The sequence below is a fragment of the Bombus huntii genome, unplaced genomic scaffold (genome assembly GCF_024542735.1).
Source record: "Bombus huntii isolate Logan2020A unplaced genomic scaffold, iyBomHunt1.1 ctg00000193.1, whole genome shotgun sequence".
In the NCBI taxonomy this organism is placed as follows: domain Eukaryota; kingdom Metazoa; phylum Arthropoda; class Insecta; order Hymenoptera; family Apidae; genus Bombus; species Bombus huntii.
This window is the reverse complement of record NW_026099425.1, coordinates 1-21499: the sequence shown is the minus strand read 5'-3', so window position 1 is coordinate 21499 and position 21499 is coordinate 1. Positions and strand designations below refer to the sequence as shown.

The 21499-nt window shown below is 36.7% G+C and overlaps 1 protein-coding gene across 2 annotated transcripts in view; it reads left to right on the top strand.

Moving 5' to 3' along the window:
• LOC126877577 (venom serine protease Bi-VSP-like) overlaps window positions 1–21241 on the top strand; it is a 31445-nt gene extending 10204 nt beyond the window's left edge. Inside the window, exon 5 of one of the 2 annotated variants that reach the window (XM_050640249.1) lies at window positions 21194–21241. In XM_050640249.1, the coding sequence (XP_050496206.1) occupies window positions 21194–21217 (24 nt within the window). In that variant the 3' untranslated portion in view covers window positions 21218–21241. Of the gene's footprint in view, window positions 1–20711; window positions 20986–21193 lie in introns of those variants that run through there. The other variant, XM_050640248.1, reaches the window with a different exon arrangement.
• The last annotated feature ends 258 nt before the right edge of the window (window positions 21242–21499 follow it).

Genomic DNA, 21499 nt, shown 5'->3' with positions numbered 1-21499 from the left:
GATCTCCCGTCCTGTATGCTGTCGCCTTCTTGCGTCTCCTGTTATACGCCCGCTTGTTTCGGATTTGGATCTCCTCAATCCGTCTCTTTGCGTCCGCACGCAGCTGATCTCGTTCCTCTTGGAACACCGCGGCCTGTTCGTCCTCGATGCTACTGCTCCTCTTTCGCTCTTCCTCTATCTTCCTCTCCGTTGTTTGTTTACCCATTTCACTCTTGTCAGGGGCTTTGATCGTCGTGGCAGCATCGTGACATTTTCGTAGGCTCGGTTCGTACATGGAAGACGTTAACAACTTACCATCTACCGAGACTATGATCTCTTCTTTTTCGAAGGTCTTCACGTTCATCGTGTCCTCGACAATCCCATCGTCGTCCTCGTCATCCACATCCTCTGTATATCGATATTATTGGAGGGATTCCGCACGTGCGACTTCCCTTGTCTTTTCGTTCGCCTTGCATTCACTCTCTTCGAGTCTATCCGAAAACTTGAAACAACCCTCACATCCGCAACGCTATCCTTCTCAGTAAATTCGCAAATATCATCAACAACATCCTGTTGCTGTTGTTTAGCCAGATTCTTCCTCCTCGTGATGTTCGCTAAGTCCTCCTGCTGGCCGCAAGAATCCGACGAGGACACCATCTCGTGGTCCACTTTACCAATCACCACGTGTCTTGCCACTATTCTCCGTTCCTCCGACACTTGCTGCACAGCTGCCCGATACTTCTTCAAAACTTCTGCTAACTCTTCTTTATTTTCTTCCAATTGCGACAGTAGCTCAGTTCGTTCGCGACTAGCTACATTAACACGATCTTCTGCTTCGGAACGTTGCCGCAGTACTTCCTGCAACGAAGCCTGCGTCTCATTCGGTTCTTGCTCCAGTGCCTGTTTCGCTTTAACTGCAACTGCTCTAGCGCATTCTGCATCTTCTAACTGGTTCTTCAGCTGTCGTAAAGCTGCTTTACCCGTCGAGTCACCTTTCGATCTCTCCAGCATCGTTTGAGCGTCTCTTAGCAATGCTTTGGTTCTCTTCAAATCTCTTTTTAGCCTATGTTGCATGTCCTTAACGTGTGACAAATCTATCTCACTCGCCTGTGTCTCTACATCTATCTTGAGGACTTCCGGACACTCATCGGGATTTTCGTCCTTTATTCTACTAATAAAAGATTCTCCCCTTTTATACTTATTTCAACAGTGTCCAAAAAGTCTGCGCCAATAATAAGCGAATGTTGCATCACTGTGTCTGGAACTACGTGTATGGTTATACAGTACGACTCATTGTCTATAATAATGTTCGTGGAAAATTTCCCGAGCGTAAAATTCCTTCCGGAACCGACACCGCCAAATCCAACGATTTCCCGACTTAATCTGGGCGCTCCGATTTTCACATGCTGATCTGCTCGCATTAGAGTCAGCTCACTACCGGTGTCTATCAACGCGCTCAATTTGAAATTTTCCATCTTAACATCCTTACCACGCCTTGTTTGTAACGACCGAAACACGCTGTAAACTTTTTTTGAGGGCTCACCCAAATTGTCGCAACTTGATGCGATGTGTCCGTACTCCCTACATTTGAAGCAATTGTAGCATCGCGTCTTCCTCGCATCTCCAGATCGACCGGGTTCCTTGTTCCTCTCGGTTTCGGACAGCTTCGCCACCGGCTTTACCCTGTTACTCTTCGGCTCCTCAAATTTCGTCCTCATCTCCATATCTCTTTTTATCGCTTCGTAGCGCCTGAAACGCTCTTTTAATTGCTCGATATTCCTGGCTCCGTATAGCACAGTCTTGTTCGCGACCTCGTCGGGAATGCCTTGAATAATGTAGTCTATCAAGGATTGCGTATCAACCCTTCCTTGTTTTGCAATCCCGCACATGTGATACATATATTGTTGCAGACTCTCATCTGCTTTCTTCTTTCTATGGGATAACTCGCCATGTATCTGTTGGTCGCTTACTACATTTTCAAACTCATTCCTCAACGCCTTTTTTAGCTTTGCCCAGGACTTCGCGCATCGTTTTTGTCGTACGAAGGCCTGAGCGGAGCCTGCGAGTAATTTCTTAGCATAGGCCACCATGTGGGCGTCTGACCAACCCCACACTTCTGCCATTTCCTCGAAGTCTTCCACCCACTGATTTACCCTCAGCAGATCATCCCCGCTGAATTTCTCTAATGAGTCTTCCACGTCTTTAAGACTCAACATCGAACCGACGCATACCTTCTGCTGCTACTCATCGCGGTCCTGATACACCGCTCGCGTGCCTCTCCTGTATTCTCGCGCGCCTTGTTTATCGTCCTCGCCTTCACTTTCGTCGGAGCTCTCTTCTTCCGACGATACATCGTCTCCTTCTAGGGCCGCCTGTAGCCGCGCGCGTAGTTCGGATTTTCTTCCCGTTACCTTCAACCCCAAGCTAACGAGACGCGCTCTCAGCTCTTTCGTCCTCAGCTTCTCGAGGTCTTCCTCTCCCTCTTGACTGCGTTCGGCTCTCTGCTTGCTTCTTAGATCTCGCTGGTTTGTTGGTTCTTCGCCACGCTTCGAATCCTTAGGAGTAGATCGACCAGGTTTGCACGCTCTGTTCAACCTGGCAACCAGCACTGATCTCGCACCGGATATAGGCAGATTCATCTGTGCGAGCTTACTCCTCAGCTCCTCCAGCGTCAAATCCTCTTCACCCGACAATCGTTCGTCTTCAACGTTTGCCATTTTATTCTATTCTTTTCTACTCCCGCAGAAATAGCTCCGTTAAATCGTATCGTTTCTCTGTCTTATTCAATCCCGGACGAGCCCCCACTTGTAATATCGGAATATATTAATAATGGATTGAAAATACAGATATTAGTTAGACAGAGAAACGATGTTTGATTAACAGGAAAACTAAATGCAACGCTCGTATTTACAACAAATAACTTGACAACTATTTGGTAACTCTCTCTCTCTCTCTCTCTCTCTCTCTCTCTCTCTCTCTCTCTCTCTCTCTCTCACTAGCAACTCTAACACTCGACAACACTCGCAACTCAATTCTAACGACTCTATGCTTCGACGTCTCGATCAACTCTGATTCTCGCAACACGCACACTTTTCGATTCGCCTTGGATAGCGAAACCGTCCTTCTTCTAACGCGTTTTTAATACGCGATGGCGCTATCACTTTCTAAAAGCGTCGTCTTTACATTTCCGATGGCCACGGGCACATCCGACTGCCAGATATACAATGTGTTATAAGAGTATCATTACCATACTTTTCATGAAAAGAGCAATTTTTCTTGATAACTATACTCTGTAACATAGATTGAAGTCGCTGATTTGATCCCTCTGATATCGTTGTCTTATGAGAGTCTCGTCTGGTCTTGATTGGTTCTGTTGACTCTTATCGTTGTGAAAAATCGATTCGTTGTGTACCTTTTTTGTATAGAGAATTATTTTGTGGTAGAATATAATGTTGTAATATTTGTGGTCTTTACTTTACTAATTTTGTCACTGAGCCGCTCTTTGGTTAGTTGAGCGATTCATATTCCGCATATATTCCGTACTTGCTTCGCTTGGTACTTTTATAATTTTCGCAGTTACAATAAAAAATTTAATTCTTAACAGATTAAAGATTTAACCTCTTGCTTTATAGTGTACAATAATTTTTTTTTTTTTTTTTTTTTTGTATAGGTTATGTGATCCATAGTTTGAGTGAGTAGTACATATATATATATATATATATATATATATATATATATATATATATATATATATATATATATATATATATATATATATATATATATATATATATATATTTAAGATTAATATTTTATCAGTTTCTGTTCGTAACAACATCGAAGTAGTCAATAAGTTTGAAGAGTATAATTAAGGAAGTTATGAAGCAAGAGGTTAAGAACAAATTCTGAAAGAGGTTATGTACAACTCAGTAGTACTGCTTTACATTACTTTGCGAATTACTTTTCAAGCATAAAAATAGTTTAACAGCCACTTATAGTTACTTCCTTACCATTACATTCATTAAATTCGTTTGATTTTGTAAACAAAATAACCACGCTGACCAGTCTCTTATTTAAAATAGAATTATTTTGTCATATATCCAACAGTTTACTTTCTCTTCGCTTTGTCTCGTATTACGACTTTATAACGGTGTTTCTTTAAACTTTAAACGATCGTAATAAATGTATTTACGGACGATGACTGATATCTGGTCTGTCTTAAAGTTGCAACTAATTAGTACCCCGTTACTTTGGACGTTATGAAATGTTGTATAACCAAAGACTTATCTTCTCTTTTGGTAGTTGCATAAGAGAAGACTGAGCCGTTGAAACGCTCGAATAGATTAGCTGATTCGCTTAACGTATTTTTACTTCCGACGAGCTAAACACAAGAGCAGAAAGCACATAAGGAATAATACAGAAACGTCAAACGTATACAGAAATATATTTCGTAAAAGCATTAGTACGTAACATGTCTTTATAATTCTATTTATGTATAGTAAAATGGCTTGTATCCATTTTCATGAATTATAACTGACATTTCAAAGCATTCATGTAGATATGTAACTCTCGTTAATTAATAATTTAACAATGCGTCATGAAACGTATCATTTTCGTTTCTTCCTTTGTTTCGTTATACACAGGAACGAATTTGTAAATAAAGATGTATAATCAACGATAACATATGACAGCGAGTATAATAACTGTCAGCAAAGGAAGAGGTCGGTAAAATGATTGTGGTTGATTTCAGTGTATCGGTAAATAAGCTTTGACAGACGTTGCCGGGGGACTCGGTGTCGGTGAAACCGCGTCGATGAAATGATTGTCAGTAATTTAAAGATAACCCAATTTATTGATCTGTCTCCCCTTCATGGCGTTGTACGTCTCTCTATAAAACATATTCTACCTCGGAGGGCTGAAAAATTTAACTTGGTCTCACTGGACTGGACTGTAAGTAAGAAAATTGAAATGCAAAATCCACGTGTGAGCGCAACGGTTTAGATGGAAAGTTCGATAGGACAATTATGTATATTAGCCTGAAAGAAAGCTCGTGGCTTCGCACGCAACACGTAATTTCCCTCTCTGAAATAATCCTATTACAACGATACGATTTAAAATTTTCCTTAACAGACCTCGCAATGTAATTCTTCATCTACAATTTTTTATTCGGCCTGAAACAAGAGACTTTCGAAGCCTTATAGAGTCTCGCGAATCTAAAAGTCAGGTTTCAACGTATTTTCGCGTCTTATTCTATAATACTGAAGACATTAAAGGTGTTAACGATTATTGTCTCACTATGTACGTACATCAAACGAGTACTTACGTAAGAGACGAATGGAAATGGAAACAGCCGAGAATAATTGAAGATAATTTGAATACGTTCCAGGCTATAATACAATTTCTCGTGAACCGTAATTGATTCGCAGAAGGGAATTGCTGCTTCTCACGACTAGCAAAGTGTTTCGCAAAAAAAGAAAAAAAAGAAAAATGGTATCGGAAGGATAGAAAAAAAGCGGTGGCCTACATCAAGCAATCTTCATGCCGATAATGCATTTATTATTCAGTTCGTTCATTTTCTATCGCGTAACAGACACTGGGATAACTGACAGAACGAGCGTATAAATCTTGCATCTCTCAACCTGACTTCTCCCAATTCGCATACTTCCATCCTTCGTATAAGTGACAATGAATCAGAAGAGTTTCATAGCAATATTGAACAACATACAGTCAACTACAACACCATTAGATACATCCACCATACAGTCAACTACAACACCATTAGATAACAGCAATACAATAGATTATAATTTTCTACGTGTCATTGATTCATCATCATCATTTTCCATTTTTTTAGCATATGTAAAAACGTATCTGACGTAATCTTACCTCGCTCTTTGAGTAAAAAAATCCATTCAAATGAAACAAAGGGAAAAGAAATAAGAAAACAAACACTCACATATGAATCTTCATTACATAACTGTATGTACTCCTCGAGGTATAATTACTCAGACACGTTACAGCGTACCTTTTTCGTTCCCTGATGGCTGATGTTGATCGTTGACGTTTATAGTGAAAGAATTTCGTCAACGGCGCCATCTGGATCCTTGTTGAAAAATTAAAATAGCCGCAACAGCACCATTAAGCTCATCACCCAGAGTAGCTCTTGTTGCTGAGTCGTGGAGGAATTCTTATCATCAACGACATAAACTATACCAGTTCTGGTAACGTTCTTCAGGTGATCCAGACATTCGAAATCACAACATTCTTTTCCAAGGCGAAATTTTCTGCATGGCTGTAGTAAAAAGAAATCGATCAATTGTACAGATCAATCGTCACTCGACTGCTCGAGAATTCAGATCATCCAGAGAATAGAATAGAGACGTGGAAAAATGTAGTGCGATCATCGCAGTGGGAGGAAATAGGGGGATAGGGACCAAATGAATGAACGAGATGTTAAGGACAACTGACGATAAGTTCTTCTTTTGTCGGGAATTGCATGTTTGTGAATGGTTTGTGGGTGGTTAGGTGGAGAGAATTGAAGAGTTTGGAGGTGACTGGAAGAGTGTTTTGGGCAAGGTAGATTGCAGAATGGTTGCGGTAGCATTGTGTTAATTATGGGTTTGTACATGTAATCTTTGTATGTATCACTACATACAACCTAACGTATATTTTTAATAATACATCAGAGTTTTAGTTATTTCATAGCTATGAATTTTATACTCTATAATCTTGACGTTTTATTTCACAGAAGCGTTTGAATATCCATAAAAATTAAATGAACCAATGTATTCATTATCTTATAGAGAAGATATATTATTTTTAATTATGTTCCAATTATTTATCATGATCCTGATTTCCTTATTCTGAAAATTTGAAAGGAAGTTTTGTAGTTTGATACTTTCAGCGACAAAGGGTCAATATTGCTTTAGTATATTTCGTCACATATACATGTATATCTATATGTCGGAGATGAAAGGACACCGGAACCTTTGGATAGCCCCGCAACATTGCAATCTAAAGTCTACTATAACTGTAACTAAACTATTGTAGTTATTCAATCCGATTGTAATTGTTCGAGATTAGTGACGGTGAGCTTTGGCTCGAGGTGACAGTCTGTCGCCCAACGTAGCCGCGGTCAAGGGATGAACGCTTTGCCTAACAAAGGTATGGAGTAATTCTATAGCTCTCCTTAAAAGAAATATTCGTGGCGACACGCGACAGTAAACATTCCCACGGTTTCTGTCCCGTGGCTCGCCACACGCAGACCCTATTCTTCGAGTAAGATGATTGCCAGATGTCGATGCGTCTCCGCAGTACATGTTCGGCTAGCCCGAGGGCCCGTTATAAATCTTAAGGTTTAGTTAACTAAAGTCCTTCAAACAGACAAACAGTCTTTGTCCCAACTACGGGAAGATAGGGGAGACATATTTTTCAACGAGCGACGTCTCCCACTAGCAACTTTCCCTCGAGGGCGGCTACCATCTTTTTCTAACCACCGATATGGAGATTGACCAATTAGCAGCAACGTCAATTTCCCTTACTTCCTAAACGAAGGCTTTCCTCGACGAATCCGATGATCTCGTGTCCTTAGACACACCCCATTATAGTTTTCCTCTGTGGCATCATCGGGACGGGACGGGCATTCTTTTACGCGCTCCCGTCGACCAAAGAGTAACGTCTTTACGCTCAGCAATTATTTTTACGAATCAGACTTAGATTCAGCGAGAACGCCCATCTGTCATCCCGTTGGCCGCGGATTCGTTATCGAACCGGAGACCATTGTCACTAGTGTCGCGGACGTCTCACCGCCGTGGTAGATTGTCAAACCTGTGTTATTCATACCTGTGTCAATAAATCGTATCTTCGTTACACCGCAACGATGGCTACCTTCAATGAAGACTCCTCAAACACCGACAACCCTATCCCCAATGTCATTCCGACATATATATCCACCGAAAATGCGCTCTTGTAGACAAACGCTCGATTCGCGTCATAGCTTTTAAAGCTTGTCGCATCTCAATCCGTTGGAAAAAGTTTTTCCTGTAGCATATTTTATTTTTACGAACCAACAAGGTCTTTGTTTATTTCCTTCTGCTTTTGCTCCAATTTCCCCATTGTTTTTTCAAGGATAGTATTTCAGAGCCACTAGTCAAGTTTATTGTAACAATAAACGTACGTTTCGGAAACATTTTGTGCTGTGAAACAGAATACACTAAAGTTTGAAGGTCACATCGATTTTCGAAAGTTTATAAATGGAGGTGTATGACAGTATCACCAGCTGTTGCTGTCCAAGTAACTCCAACATCGAAATACTACAACGATTCCAATCGAAAACGCTAAGAGCCTTAATAGACGCACCTTGGTATGTTACCAACGAAACCATCCATCGCGACCTCAAGATACCTACAGTCAAAGAGGAAATAGCAAAATATAGCGACAGATATAGCAAAAGAGTCAACAAACACCGAAACCCCCTAATCACTGGACTACTCGATACGACGGACCAGATTCGATTTCTTTTTACTACAGACATGCAAAAAATTTCGTCTTGTCTTACTTCCTCAACAACTTTTAGATCTGATAGAAAAAAGAAACATACGAAGTAATAAGTAATGCTTACTAATAAATTCAACAAATACAGAGGAAGATGGCTAAATCGATAAATTAACGAGACTAAAAATTAATTACATCATGGATCTCTCGCTTTTAATTTTAAGCTGTAAATTACCGATATCGGTGACTGCCATATTCTCTTGAGTTTCCAAATCGTAAAGAATCTTTCCCCAGGGATTGGTCAACTGTGTATGTCCCCATGCGACGTAACTTGCTTAAGGAACACGAGCCGGTGATATGCAGGCAACGTATAATTGATTATCATTCGCTCTGAAACGCTGAAGTAATGACCAGTGCAGTGGTCCAGTGGTCATATTGAATGCCGCTGGATATATCAGCATTTGGCAACCTAACCCAGAGAAGCAGGAAATATGAAGCCACCGAATACCAATTAACTTCGTAGTTGCACGGTTCACATTCCATCATTTCTGAATATGCGAGGACAGTCCTCTTATTGTGCTTTTAATTCTTTTATTTGTTTCATTTTCAGCAAATATACTGGTTTTTTAAATTAAGCTTCTTTTTATACAGAGTTACAGATTATATTAATTTTATATAGAATATATTTAAGAAAGATATTTAATTTTTTGCTAGTTAAGTATTGATCGATTAAGTTACTGTACCTTTGTTCCGATAAATGCGTGCCATTTCCTCGAATCTAATATCATAGCAAATGCCAATACCTATTTTGCAGCCCTTCACATCGAACGTCGTTAGGGAGTTACCAGGACTGAGTGAATCACTCTCTCGAAAAGTAATCTTATTAGGAATGTCGATGTCGAATAGATGTACCTAATAACATAAAAATGTGGTCGCTAATTCTATTGCTGCAACTTTTGTAATTTAATATCAAAGTTACCAACTCCTAAACTTTAATTATTTTTTATTTAATAACTGACAGCGTTTTTATCACTTTCTTTTGTTAAAAAATCTTATCATTTAATAATGTTTAAAAAGGAGAAAAAATAAGTATAATAATATTTTAAGTATGTGAAAAATTTATACAACAACAAACACATTACAACAAAAATGGGCGTTTCCCGTATCATAACGTATTTTATAAACCGTAAATTATAGAATTGGTTATAGTATACGTATGTACATATGTATATTCCTAAATTATTCCTAGATAGAGTCACTTTCTTCACCCCAATATTTTCAAATTCAAAGCCATAAAGGAATATATTACTTACCTTTCGGTGTTTTGCTATCAAAGTTCCATCGGGACCCCAAATAGTACAGGTATTGTACAATTTAGCGCCCTCTATTTCAGGCATCGTACCACCAACTACATAGATGTTGTTTTCTTTAGCTGCGTTCGATGAAGCAACGCTCGTTTCACCATCAGGAATACTCTCGGCGTATTTTGGAAAGTACTCTGCATTGCAATATTTCAATTAATGAAGAATAACTGTCTTTTGTTCCAACCATAAATTAAATTGAAATGTTTGTCAGTTTTTTATTTTTTAAATTATTAAAATAACTAAGTTTTATATTTCGACTTAATTAAATATGCAATTACTTAGCTAATAGTATATATAATAAATTGTTTCTACAGGTTCAAAATGAAAAATGAATATTTAGAAATATTTAATTACGACAATGCTATTTGTGTTAGCATCAGTGGCTTGTTACTCAACGACTTTGCTAGTACTTTTTGAAACATAAAGTTAGTTTTCAATTAACACTTATACTAGAGGCGGAATTATAAATGCAAAATAATTGATAATACTAATTTATAAGTACCTAATTATTAGTATCTTAAAAAATATATTTATACAAAAATCACGATAATCATGAAAATGGGGAAATCCTATATTCTCGAATCAATTCACAATTTATTTTGTATATTAATTAGATTCCGCGCTCATCAGTACGTACTCACTGGCGACATCGAGAAAATGTATCGGCAATTCCTCGTACGACCAGAGGATCGGAAATATCAAAGGATATTATGGCGCAGCGCGAGTGGAGAAACAGAAACATATGAGCTTAACACCGTAATACTCTTATCATAGAAATAGAAGCAGTCCTCAATTCATATAGATATACATGTATATGTGACGAAATATACTAAAGCAATATTGACCCTTTGTCGCTGAAAGTATCAAACTACAAAACTTCCTTTCAAATTTTCAGAATAAGGAAATCAGGATCATGATAAATAATTGGAACATAATTAAAAATAATATATCTTCTCTATAAGATAATGAATACATTGGTTCATTTAATTTTTATGGATATTCAAACGCTTCTGTGAAATAAAACGTCAAGATTATAGAGTATAAAATTCATAGCTATGAAATAACTAAAACTCTGATGTATTATTAAAAATATACGTTAGGTTGTATGTAGTGATACATACAAAGATTACATGTACAAACCCATAATTAACACAATGCTACCGCAACCATTCTGCAATCTACCTTGCCCAAAACACTCTTCCAGTCACCTCCAAACTCTTCAATTCTCTCCACCTAACCACCCACAAACCATTCACAAACATGCAATTCCCGACAAAAGAAGAACTTATCGTCAGTTGTCCTTAACATCTCGTTCATTCATTTGGTCCCTATCCCCCTATTTCCTCCCACTGCGATGATCGCACTACATTTTTCCACGTCTCTATTCTATTCTCTGGATGACCTGAATTCTCGAGCAGTCGAGTGACGATTGATCTGTACAATTGATCGATTTCTTTTTACTACAGCCATGCAGAAAATTTCGCCTTGGAAAAGAATGTTGTGATTTCGAATGTCTGGATCACCTGAAGAACGTTACCGGAACTGGTAAAGTTTATGTCGTTGATGATAATAATTCCTCCACGACTCAGCAACAAAAGCTACTCTGGGTGATGAGCTTAATGGTGCTGTTGCGGCTAGTTTAATTTTTCAACAGGGATCCAGATGGCGCCGTTGACGAAATTCTTTCACTATAAACGTCAACGATCAACATCAGCCATCAGGGAACGAAGAAGGTACGCTGTAACGTGTCTGAGTAATTATACCTCGAGGAGAGTACATACAGTTATGTAATGAAGATTCGTATGTGAGTGTTTGTTTTCTTATTTCTTTTCCCTTTGTTTCATTTGAATGGATTTTTGTACTCAAAGAGCGAGGTAAGATTACGTCAGATACGTTTTTACATATGCTAAAAAAATGGAAAATGATGATGATGAATCAATGACACGTAGAAAATAATAATCTATTGTATTGCTGTTATCTAATGGTGTTGTAGTTGACTGTATGGTGGATGTATCTAATGGTGCTGTAGTTGACTGTATGTTGTTCAATATTGCTATGAAGCTCTTCTGATTTATTGTCACTTATACGAAGGATGGAAGTATACGAAATTGATAAAATTATTAATAATATTTACGAAGAGAAAGTAAACTGTTGGATATATGACAAAATAATTCTATTTTAAATAAGAGGCTGGGCAGCGTGGTTATTTAGTTTACAAAATCAAACGAATTTAATGAATGTAATGGTAAGGAAGTAACTATAAGTGGCTGTTAAACTATTTTTATGCTTGAAAAGTAATTCGCAAAGTAATGTAAAGCAGTACTACTGAGTTGTACATAACCTCTTTCAGAATTTGTTCTAACCTCTTGCTTCATAGCTTCCTTAATTCTACTCCTCAAACTTATTGACTACTTCGATGTTGTTACGAACAGAAACTGATAAAATATTAATCTTAAATATAGATTGAAATGAAAGCTTGTCACGTAAATATGTGTGTGTGTGTGTGTGTGTGTGTGTGTGGGTTGTGTGTGTGTGTGTGTGTGTGTGTGTGTTGTGTGTGTGTGTGTGTGTGTGTGTGTGTGTGTGTGTGTGTGTGTGTGTGTGTGTGGTGTGTGTGTGTGTACTGCTTACTCAAACTATGGATCACATAACCTATACAAAAAAAAAAAAAAAAAATTATTGTACACTATAAAGCAAGAGGTTAAATCTTTAATCTGTTAGAATTAAATTTTTTATTGTAACTGCGAAAATTATAAAAGTACCAAGCGAAGCAAGTACGGAATATAGGGATATAGGAAGCGATGGGGAACAGCAAGTAACTCCAACATCGAAATACTACAACGAGTTCCAATCGAAAACGCTAAGAGCCTTAATAGACGCACCTTGGTATGTTACCAACGAAACCATCCATCGCGACCTCAAGATACCCTACAGTCAAAGCGGAAATAGCAAAATATAGCGACAGATATAGCAAAAAGAGTCAAGAAACACCGAAACCCCCTAATCACTGGACTACTCGATACGACGGACCAGATTCGCAGGCTGAAGAGGCACTACCCGCTAGACCTAAACGTTAGATTCATTTAATTATCCAAATTAAGCTAATGCACTTACTTATAATACTTATAAATTATACCTATCTATAATAAGTATTAACTTATTGTAAATAAACAGCCATGTCACTGCGCCCACGCCAGGAAAAATTACTGAACAATTCTCAACGCGAGAATTGATTGTAATTCCAACAAATAAATAAAAAAAAAAAAAGCTGTTGCTGTCCCCAAGCGCCAAAATACGTTCTGACTACTATTTTATGTATCTCACAGAAGTATGTCTTCATTCATCATCTCCCATGCCATCCACCAACGTGTTCTTAACATGTTATCTCCTAGTAAAATATTGATATTGAGTCAGATATCCAACTGAATAATCTTTTCGGTGTCTACTATAAGACATTTAAAACCAAGGCTCGTACACACGTGTGCTTATACGTCAGATGTAATACTTAACACGAAACCTGCTTATATTAATATTAAATTTATGCATAGTAGGATGGTTCGACCTTTGTAAAAATGAAAATTATAATACATACAGTTTCACCGTGGAAAAGTGAATCTTTCTAGCATGTCCACGCAAATGCAGCGGAGGGGAGGACTGTGCATGCACCAAACAACTTTACGTTCGTAATTTTTCACACAAATGTACAACTGTAGGGAAATAATTATCTCTGATTTTTCGGATGTTAGGAATCGACAATATCGCATAACGGAATGCTGTGTTCTACGTATTCTATTTTTGTTACGAAAGTGGTACAAACGAAGTCCACGTAAGAATAGTACAACAAAATCGGTTGAGGTTAGGTTATCGTGCAGATATCGCGGCTTTTGCATTGGAAATCACGCAACTGCCAGTCTCGTCGTTCCTTGTAAACGAAAGAAAGGTATTGTAATCGGTCGGAATTAACATAAAACTCGTCGCATGCGACCATATGGCCTGAATGTTGAATAAAGCGAGAGTAGAGCGCGAGCTATGTGATTCTAACCGTTTAGGCGGAAACTAATGATTGTAACCAGAGCCGAGATATATGCCAATATTACTTTGCTCGACAAAGCGTATAAGATGAGGAGAGAATCGCGATAAGGTAGAACAAGAGACAGATATTCTCTACGTAAAGCAAGTCTGTCAACTAGATTGAAATCCTATAGCTATAACTACAGTGAATCCATATTCTGGCGAATTGTCTTTTCACAAATGAAGCTTCTGAAGAACGGAATTGATACAATAACTACTGTTCATTCATAACTACTGTTGTAAGAATCTATATATTTGTCTATCTATATCTATATATATCGATCTATATATATTTGTCAGAATGTCATTTTATCAAAAAACCCATCCTCTGTAATCATAGTTTAACGAAGCATAATTAATAGAAGAGGTAGAGCGTTAAGTGGAGATGATTTAATCACAGTTAAGTAGATAAATCTCTATATTAGTCTCTTTAATTAAAATGTCCTACGTTTTATTTGCGTCATTTTTTTTCTTCATCCAATTTAAAATGTTTAAATAACAATAGCCTATACAATATAATTTTATGTAAAAAAATTGATTATACCATGTTTATTACAGATATTTAACATTTTTGTGTACATACAAAATTTAGATTATACCTCGCTTGAGAACAAAAATTCTATTTGTTTTCCTAACATGTACTAATAATTATTGATCAAACTAGAAAAAGCTGGAGGAGATTACTTAGGAAGATTACTTAGCATCTTATATTCCTGGCAAGAGAAAATGAAAAATTCGTTTCTTCTCTTTGCTTCCCTGTTCCTTCTTTCCTCCTTTTGTCCCTTTTTACATCGCGTTGTTTTACATCGCAATTTACATTTATTTGTAAAGTTTGAATCTTCTCGATATTGAAGATGTTGAAGCTGCAAGTATGTATTTCATTTTAATCCATTCGAGACCGAGATTTAATTGTAAGACGATACCTAGGTGTCGGTACGATCTGAATGTTTAGTTAGAATGATTCTGTGTTTTACTCTCTCCAGGGTATCCTTTTCATACTTTGATTTTAAATCGATGACAATCTTAAATAGTATGCCTCATATTTTTAAAATATAAAATTATATACTATGTTATTCTATAATGTATTATGTACAGTCATATATATATATATATAATAATTCTATATTGAAAAAAAATATGAAATTAACATGATATATACATTACTACATAAGTTATATATAAAATATGTATACTATACCCTTGCCTACTGACTGATATGAATTTCTTTCGGTCTCGAATGCGTTAAAAGAGAGCGCAAAGAAGGCGAAATTACTTATTGTAATTAGTAAAACGACCTGAGAGGCAGACAGATACAAGAAAGAAGGAATATTATATTAGCGGCATTATCATGTTTTTGCTCTCTTTAAGTCTTTCATCGAGACAGACAATCTACAGGTATTAATCGACCAATTTCTTTCTCCAAGCTGATAACTTCGAATTGATGTTTATATATAAGAAGTGTTATGTGTTAATCTGTCTAAATGTTTAAAAGGTGTTATAAATTAAATGTTGTTAAACGATACGTAATTGCCTTTTGATCGTAAATTTTACTATCAAGGGGTCTTTTATGTATGCGTAATCATTGTGAATTATAACAATTTATGTGATCGATATTAAAGGTGTTTAAAAGCATGTAGTTTTTTTCTATATTACTATTCTCCTATATTATTATCCTATATTATTATAGCATTCCTATATTATTATAATATCCAATTACATGTTGATACACAAGATATACAGATTATTATTTATAACGTTTTGGTTTTCTTAATTGAGTCATTCATTTAGTACAAATGATAAGAAATTAGTAATAATTCACAAAAAAAGGATATCGTAGTAGAAATATTATAAAAAAACATTTTCTGTTTTAGTGTAGAGTACTCCTTCTTACAGACAGTGTCGTACAAATCTGTACGTCTCTGAGAAAATGTAGGTATCTGAGCCCTTACTTCCTCAACAACTTTTAGATCTGATAGAAAAAAGAAACATACGAAGTAATAAGTAATGCTTACTAATAAATTCAACAAATACAGAGGAAGATGGCTAAATCGATAAATTAACGAGACTAAAAATTAATTACATCATGGATCTCTCGCTTTTAATTTTAAGCTGTAAATTACCGATATCGGTGACTGCCATATTCTCTTGAGTTTCCAAATCGTAAAGAATCTTTCCCCAGGGATTGGTCAACTGTGTATGTCCCCATGCGACGTAAACTTGCTTAAGGAACACGAGCCGGTGATATGCAGGCAACGTATAATTGATTATCATTCGCTCTGAAACGCTGAAGTAATGACCAGTGCAGTGGTCCAGTGGTCATATTGAATGCCGCTGGATATATCAGCATTTGGCAACCTAACCCAGAGAAGCAGGAAATATGAAGCCACCGAATACCAATTAACTTCGTAGTTGCACGGTTCACATTCCATCATTTCTGAATATGCGAGGACAGTCCTCTTATTGTGCTTTTAATTCTTTTATTTGTTTCATTTTCAGCAAATATACTGGTTTTTTAAATTAAGCTTCTTTTTATACAGAGTTACCGATTATATTAAATTTATATAGAATATATTTAAGAAAGATATTTAATTTTTTGCTAGTTAAGTATGATCGATTAAGTTACTGTACCTTTGTTCCGATAAATGCGTGCCATTTCCTCGAATCTAATATCATAGCAAATGCCAATACCTATTTTGCAGCCCTTCACATCGAACGTCGTTAGGGAGTTACCAGGACTGAGTGAATCACTCTCTCGAAAAGTAATCTTATTAGGAATGTCGATGTCGAATAGATGTACCTAATAACATAAAAATGTGGTCGCTAATTCTATTGCTGCAAACTTTTGTAATTTAATATCAAAGTTACCAACTCCTAAACTTTAATTATTTTTTATTTAATAACTGACAGCGTTTTTATCACTTTCTTTTATTAAAAAATCTTATCATTTAATAATGTTTAAAAAGGAGAAAAAATAAGTATAATAATATTTTAAGTATGTGAAAAATTTATACAACAACAAACACATTACAACAAAAATGGGCGTTTCCCGTATCATAACGTATTTTATAAACCGTAAATTATAGAATTGGTTATAGTATACGTATGTACATATGTATATTCCTAAATTATTCCTAGATAGAGTCACTTTCTTCACCCCAATATTTTCAAATTCCAAAGCCATAAAGGAATATATTACTTACCTTTCGGTGTTTTGCTATCAAAGTTCCATCGGGACCCCAAATAGTACAGGTATTGTACAATTTAGCGCCCTCTATTTCAGGCATCGTACCACCAACTACATAGATGTTGTTTTCTTTAGCTGCGTTCGATGAAGCAACGCTCGTTTTCACCATCAGGAATACTCTCGGCGTATTTTGGAAAGTACTCTGCATTGCAATATTTCAATTAATGAAGAATAACTGTCTTTTGTTCAACCATAAATTAAAATTGAAATGTTTGTCAGTTTTTATTTTTTAAATTATTAAAATAACTAAGTTTTATATTTCGACTTAATTAAATATGCAATTACTTAGCTAATAGTATATATAATAAATTGTTTCTACAGGTTCAAAATGAAAAATGAATATTTAGAAATATTTAATTACGACAATGCTATTTGTGTTAGCATCAGTGGCTTGTTACTCAACGACTTTGCTAGTACTTTTTGAAACATAAAGTTAGTTTTCAATTAACACTTATACTAGAGGCGGAATTATAAATGCAAAATAATTGATAATACTAATTTATAAGTACCTAATTATTAGTATCTTAAAAATATATTTATACAAAAATCACGATAATCATGAAAATGGGAAATCCTATATTCTCGAATCAATTCACAATTTATTTTGTATATTAATTAGATTCCGCGCTCATCAGTACGTACTCACTGGCGACATCGAGAAAATGTATCGGCAATTCCTCGTACGACCAGAGGATCGGAAATATCAAAGGATATTATGGCGCAGCGCGAGTGGAGAAACAGAAACATATGAGCTTAACACCGTAATACTCTTATCATAGAAATAGAAGCAGTCCTCAATTCCCGCCCGCTAACTCCTATCTCCACCGATCCAAATGATCTCCTAGCCCTCACTCCCGGACATTTCCTCATTGGCGATTCATTAATGTGCTTACGTGATCGAGATTTCAGAGACATTCCATCGAACCGACTCTCCAAATGGCAGCATATCCAACAGCTTAAACAACATTTTTGGAACCGCTGGCATAAGGAGTATTTGAACGAGCTAACCAACCGCAATAAATGGAGCAAGGGTGGACACAGCATCCAAAAGGGCACAATCGTCATCCTCAGAGAGGACAACGTTCCCTCCATGCATTGGCTTCTGGGCCGAGTTATCAAGGTTCATCCCAGGCGCCGATGGTGTCATCCGGACAGCTACAGTTCAGACGGCAAAGAGCATTTGGATCGGGGCGTCAAAAGGCTTGTCCCACTGCCAATTCAACCCGATCTCGAGAAACCCGAACAACTAGCCATCGAGACGAAATAAGATGGGAACCTCAACCACACCTCGCTAGTTTGATCGGTACCCTCTCAACGGGGGGAGAATGTTACGCCATGCGGCTTACATAGGTCATATTCTTAACTATCGATCGCGGCACTATAATGTCGCAGACGGATCGTCGCGTCTGCCCGGCAAACAAACATTGTAGTGGCAAGCGCATGGTTCATTAAGCAGGGCGACTTCCAGAAACGTCGACTCGTGGCCCGTATTTTACCTCGCTGTAAAAGAATGTGGCGTGATCCGAACGTAGTGGGGGTCGCCTTCCAGAAAAAACGAAAAAAATCGAAAGGCGTTCAGAACTTTTCGAGAAGTCGAACCGTCAACACATGTGGTATGTCGCGCATTACTTTCAACCAAAACGCAGTTACATTTTTTTTGTTCCATTTATATCTTTCTAGTTAATAAGTTGTTGAAATAAACATTAATTTATTTGTGTTAATTCTGTGGAATTTCATTGAACTACCCTTATTATCATAATCGAAATAAGGGGATCGATCAGTTCGTGGCGTCGATTATTTAATCGTAATGGGAACTTACAACTCTCGTTGACGTGCTATCTCGCGATCGCGTCTCTCCGCGAACGGTCGAAACAAAATGATTCACTAAAAAACTGTCCTGAATTCCTAAGAATTTATTTACCGAAAAACTGACAAAGTGTTTATTTAAAAAATGAGGTTGAAGGTAGTCCTTTTCTTTCATTTCATTCATTTTCATTTTCTTTCTTAAGTATGGCTAACACAATATCTAATCAATTAAAATTTTATATTTTCACGTGAAAAGTTTCTTTAGATAATTATTATCAACATGATGACTCACTCTTACGGATTAATACGTGTCTGTAGGGCAATCCGGTGGACTTGATCGGCTTTTTACTTCGAAAGTTGAGTAATCGGTGTCGCTTTCTTACGCATCTTTGAACTGTATAAATGTTTTAAAATTGTTTGATCCAGAATGTACCACACCGGACAATCAAGAAGGCAGGTGCCTTGACTACAGAAAATGTAAACCTCTGCAAGAAATATGGCAGATACAGTACCGTACAGCCACCGATTTTTATAGACGATCAGTGTGCAGATACCAGGGCAATGTTACGATCGTTTGCTGTCCGAACGATCCAAACAAGAGAAGAGAGAAATTTTAATAAAAACTGTGTATAAGTATAAGGCTTTGCGACCACCATACTGTGGTTTTAGCAACGTCTCTCATACCAGGGTGGTCGATGGTAAACCAGCTGAACTTGGTACGTTTTATGTCTTTCTTTCCGATTAATAATAAGCCATTTACTGCAAAGAATGAACTTTAAAGGCATTAAACAGCACATCAATGTACATTCAATTAGACTAAATAATAATGCTATGATTTTATCGTAGTAACTTTACTTATAACTTGAATTATTTCTTTCTTTTACTTCATGTTAGGAAGAGTATCTTTTTGCTTGAAATAAAAAATTGATATAGGAGTAATAATATGGATAGAGATCAAAAACTGTTAGGGCAGAAATTACACGTTTGAACTTTATAGTTCAGTATAGTTCAAATAGAAATTATATAGAATTATTTAATAATTTGTATTCCACTGGAATAAAAATTTAATTTCTGTCTTTATCAAATCTCTATTTCAGAGTATTTGTACGTATGTACTTATCGTCTGCTGTATGATCGAATATCGAATAGGTAATAATCGTTGTTACCCGTTATGTGAGAACAAATTATGTATATTCACAACTATGACTATTGCATTTTAGGCGCTTGGCCATGGATCGCTGCATTAGGTTTTCGTAATCCCCGAAACCCAGACAAACCACTATGGAAGTGCGGAGGTTCCCTGATATCGGCTAGGCATGTTTTGACCGCAGCACATTGTGCACATATGGATGGAATAGAAAACATACACAATCATAATATTGTCATTCTTAGATTGGTGGAGGAGGTGCCATTTTCGAGTAAGTCCTCAAATATATATATATATATATATGCTATTGAGTATTACTGAAGTATCATATCCTGAAATTTCTTACTGTACACATATATTGTGTCATAAAGCGTGTATAATTCTTTCTCATACTTTTGGTCATTCGTTTCCTGCATTTTCATTTATTTTTTTATTTTTCAGGGTACGTATATCCCATTTGTACGAAGAGCCCCTACGAAAGAGCAACTTCGTCGGCTATAACCCCCCTTGTTGCTGGATGGGAGCATTAAGATATAGTAAGTGATATCAATTTTATAATAAAATTAAATAGTTCCAGTCTTAAATATCTTTCTTATTTTCTTCGTAGGACGACCACGACGTAATGCATTAATGGAAGTACAAATGCCAGTGATTAAGAACGCCGAATGCAAAATAGCTTATTCCAAATTTCCTAATGCACCTGATATCACTGATGGTATAATATGCGCCGAACATGCTCAGGGTGGAGAGGATTCTTGTACGGTAATTAAGTTACAGAGTTACTACAAACTATACGGTATCTGAAGACACGTCGATTCGAATTAACATCAAATCGACGTCTTAAACATTAAAAATAATAGATAAACACAATTTATAGTTTTGCCCACTTCTCACACCTCGTTATGGTATTTAATCTAATTTCCTTCTAATCTTAGTTTTGCTCAAAATACATATAACATGTACGTTATAAATTGGAGTATTTCAATACACAAATCAATAGAAGATTATTACTGTATATAAGTATAATTTCAATACAATTCGATCGATATATTTCAGTATCTTTGATTAAAAATTTAACGATCCTTTCAGGCTGACCGCGGCGGACACTGCTGATACAACATGAATTAACCTCGTATTTAATAGGTATTGTGTCTTATGCTTATAAGTGCGGCACAGCTGGGTATCCCAGCGTTTACACTAGGGTCACATCGTACCTTGACTTCATTCTCCAAGCGATGCAATAATATGATATTACTGTTCCATAAATATCATTGTGTAAAAAACGTAAAGTTGGATTTTCTTATTGTGGAGATAAGAAACAGCTCAAATTTACATTGTTTTGTACGTTACAAATTATAGGCTTAAAATGTACGAAATGTAACTTTGAAACGACAC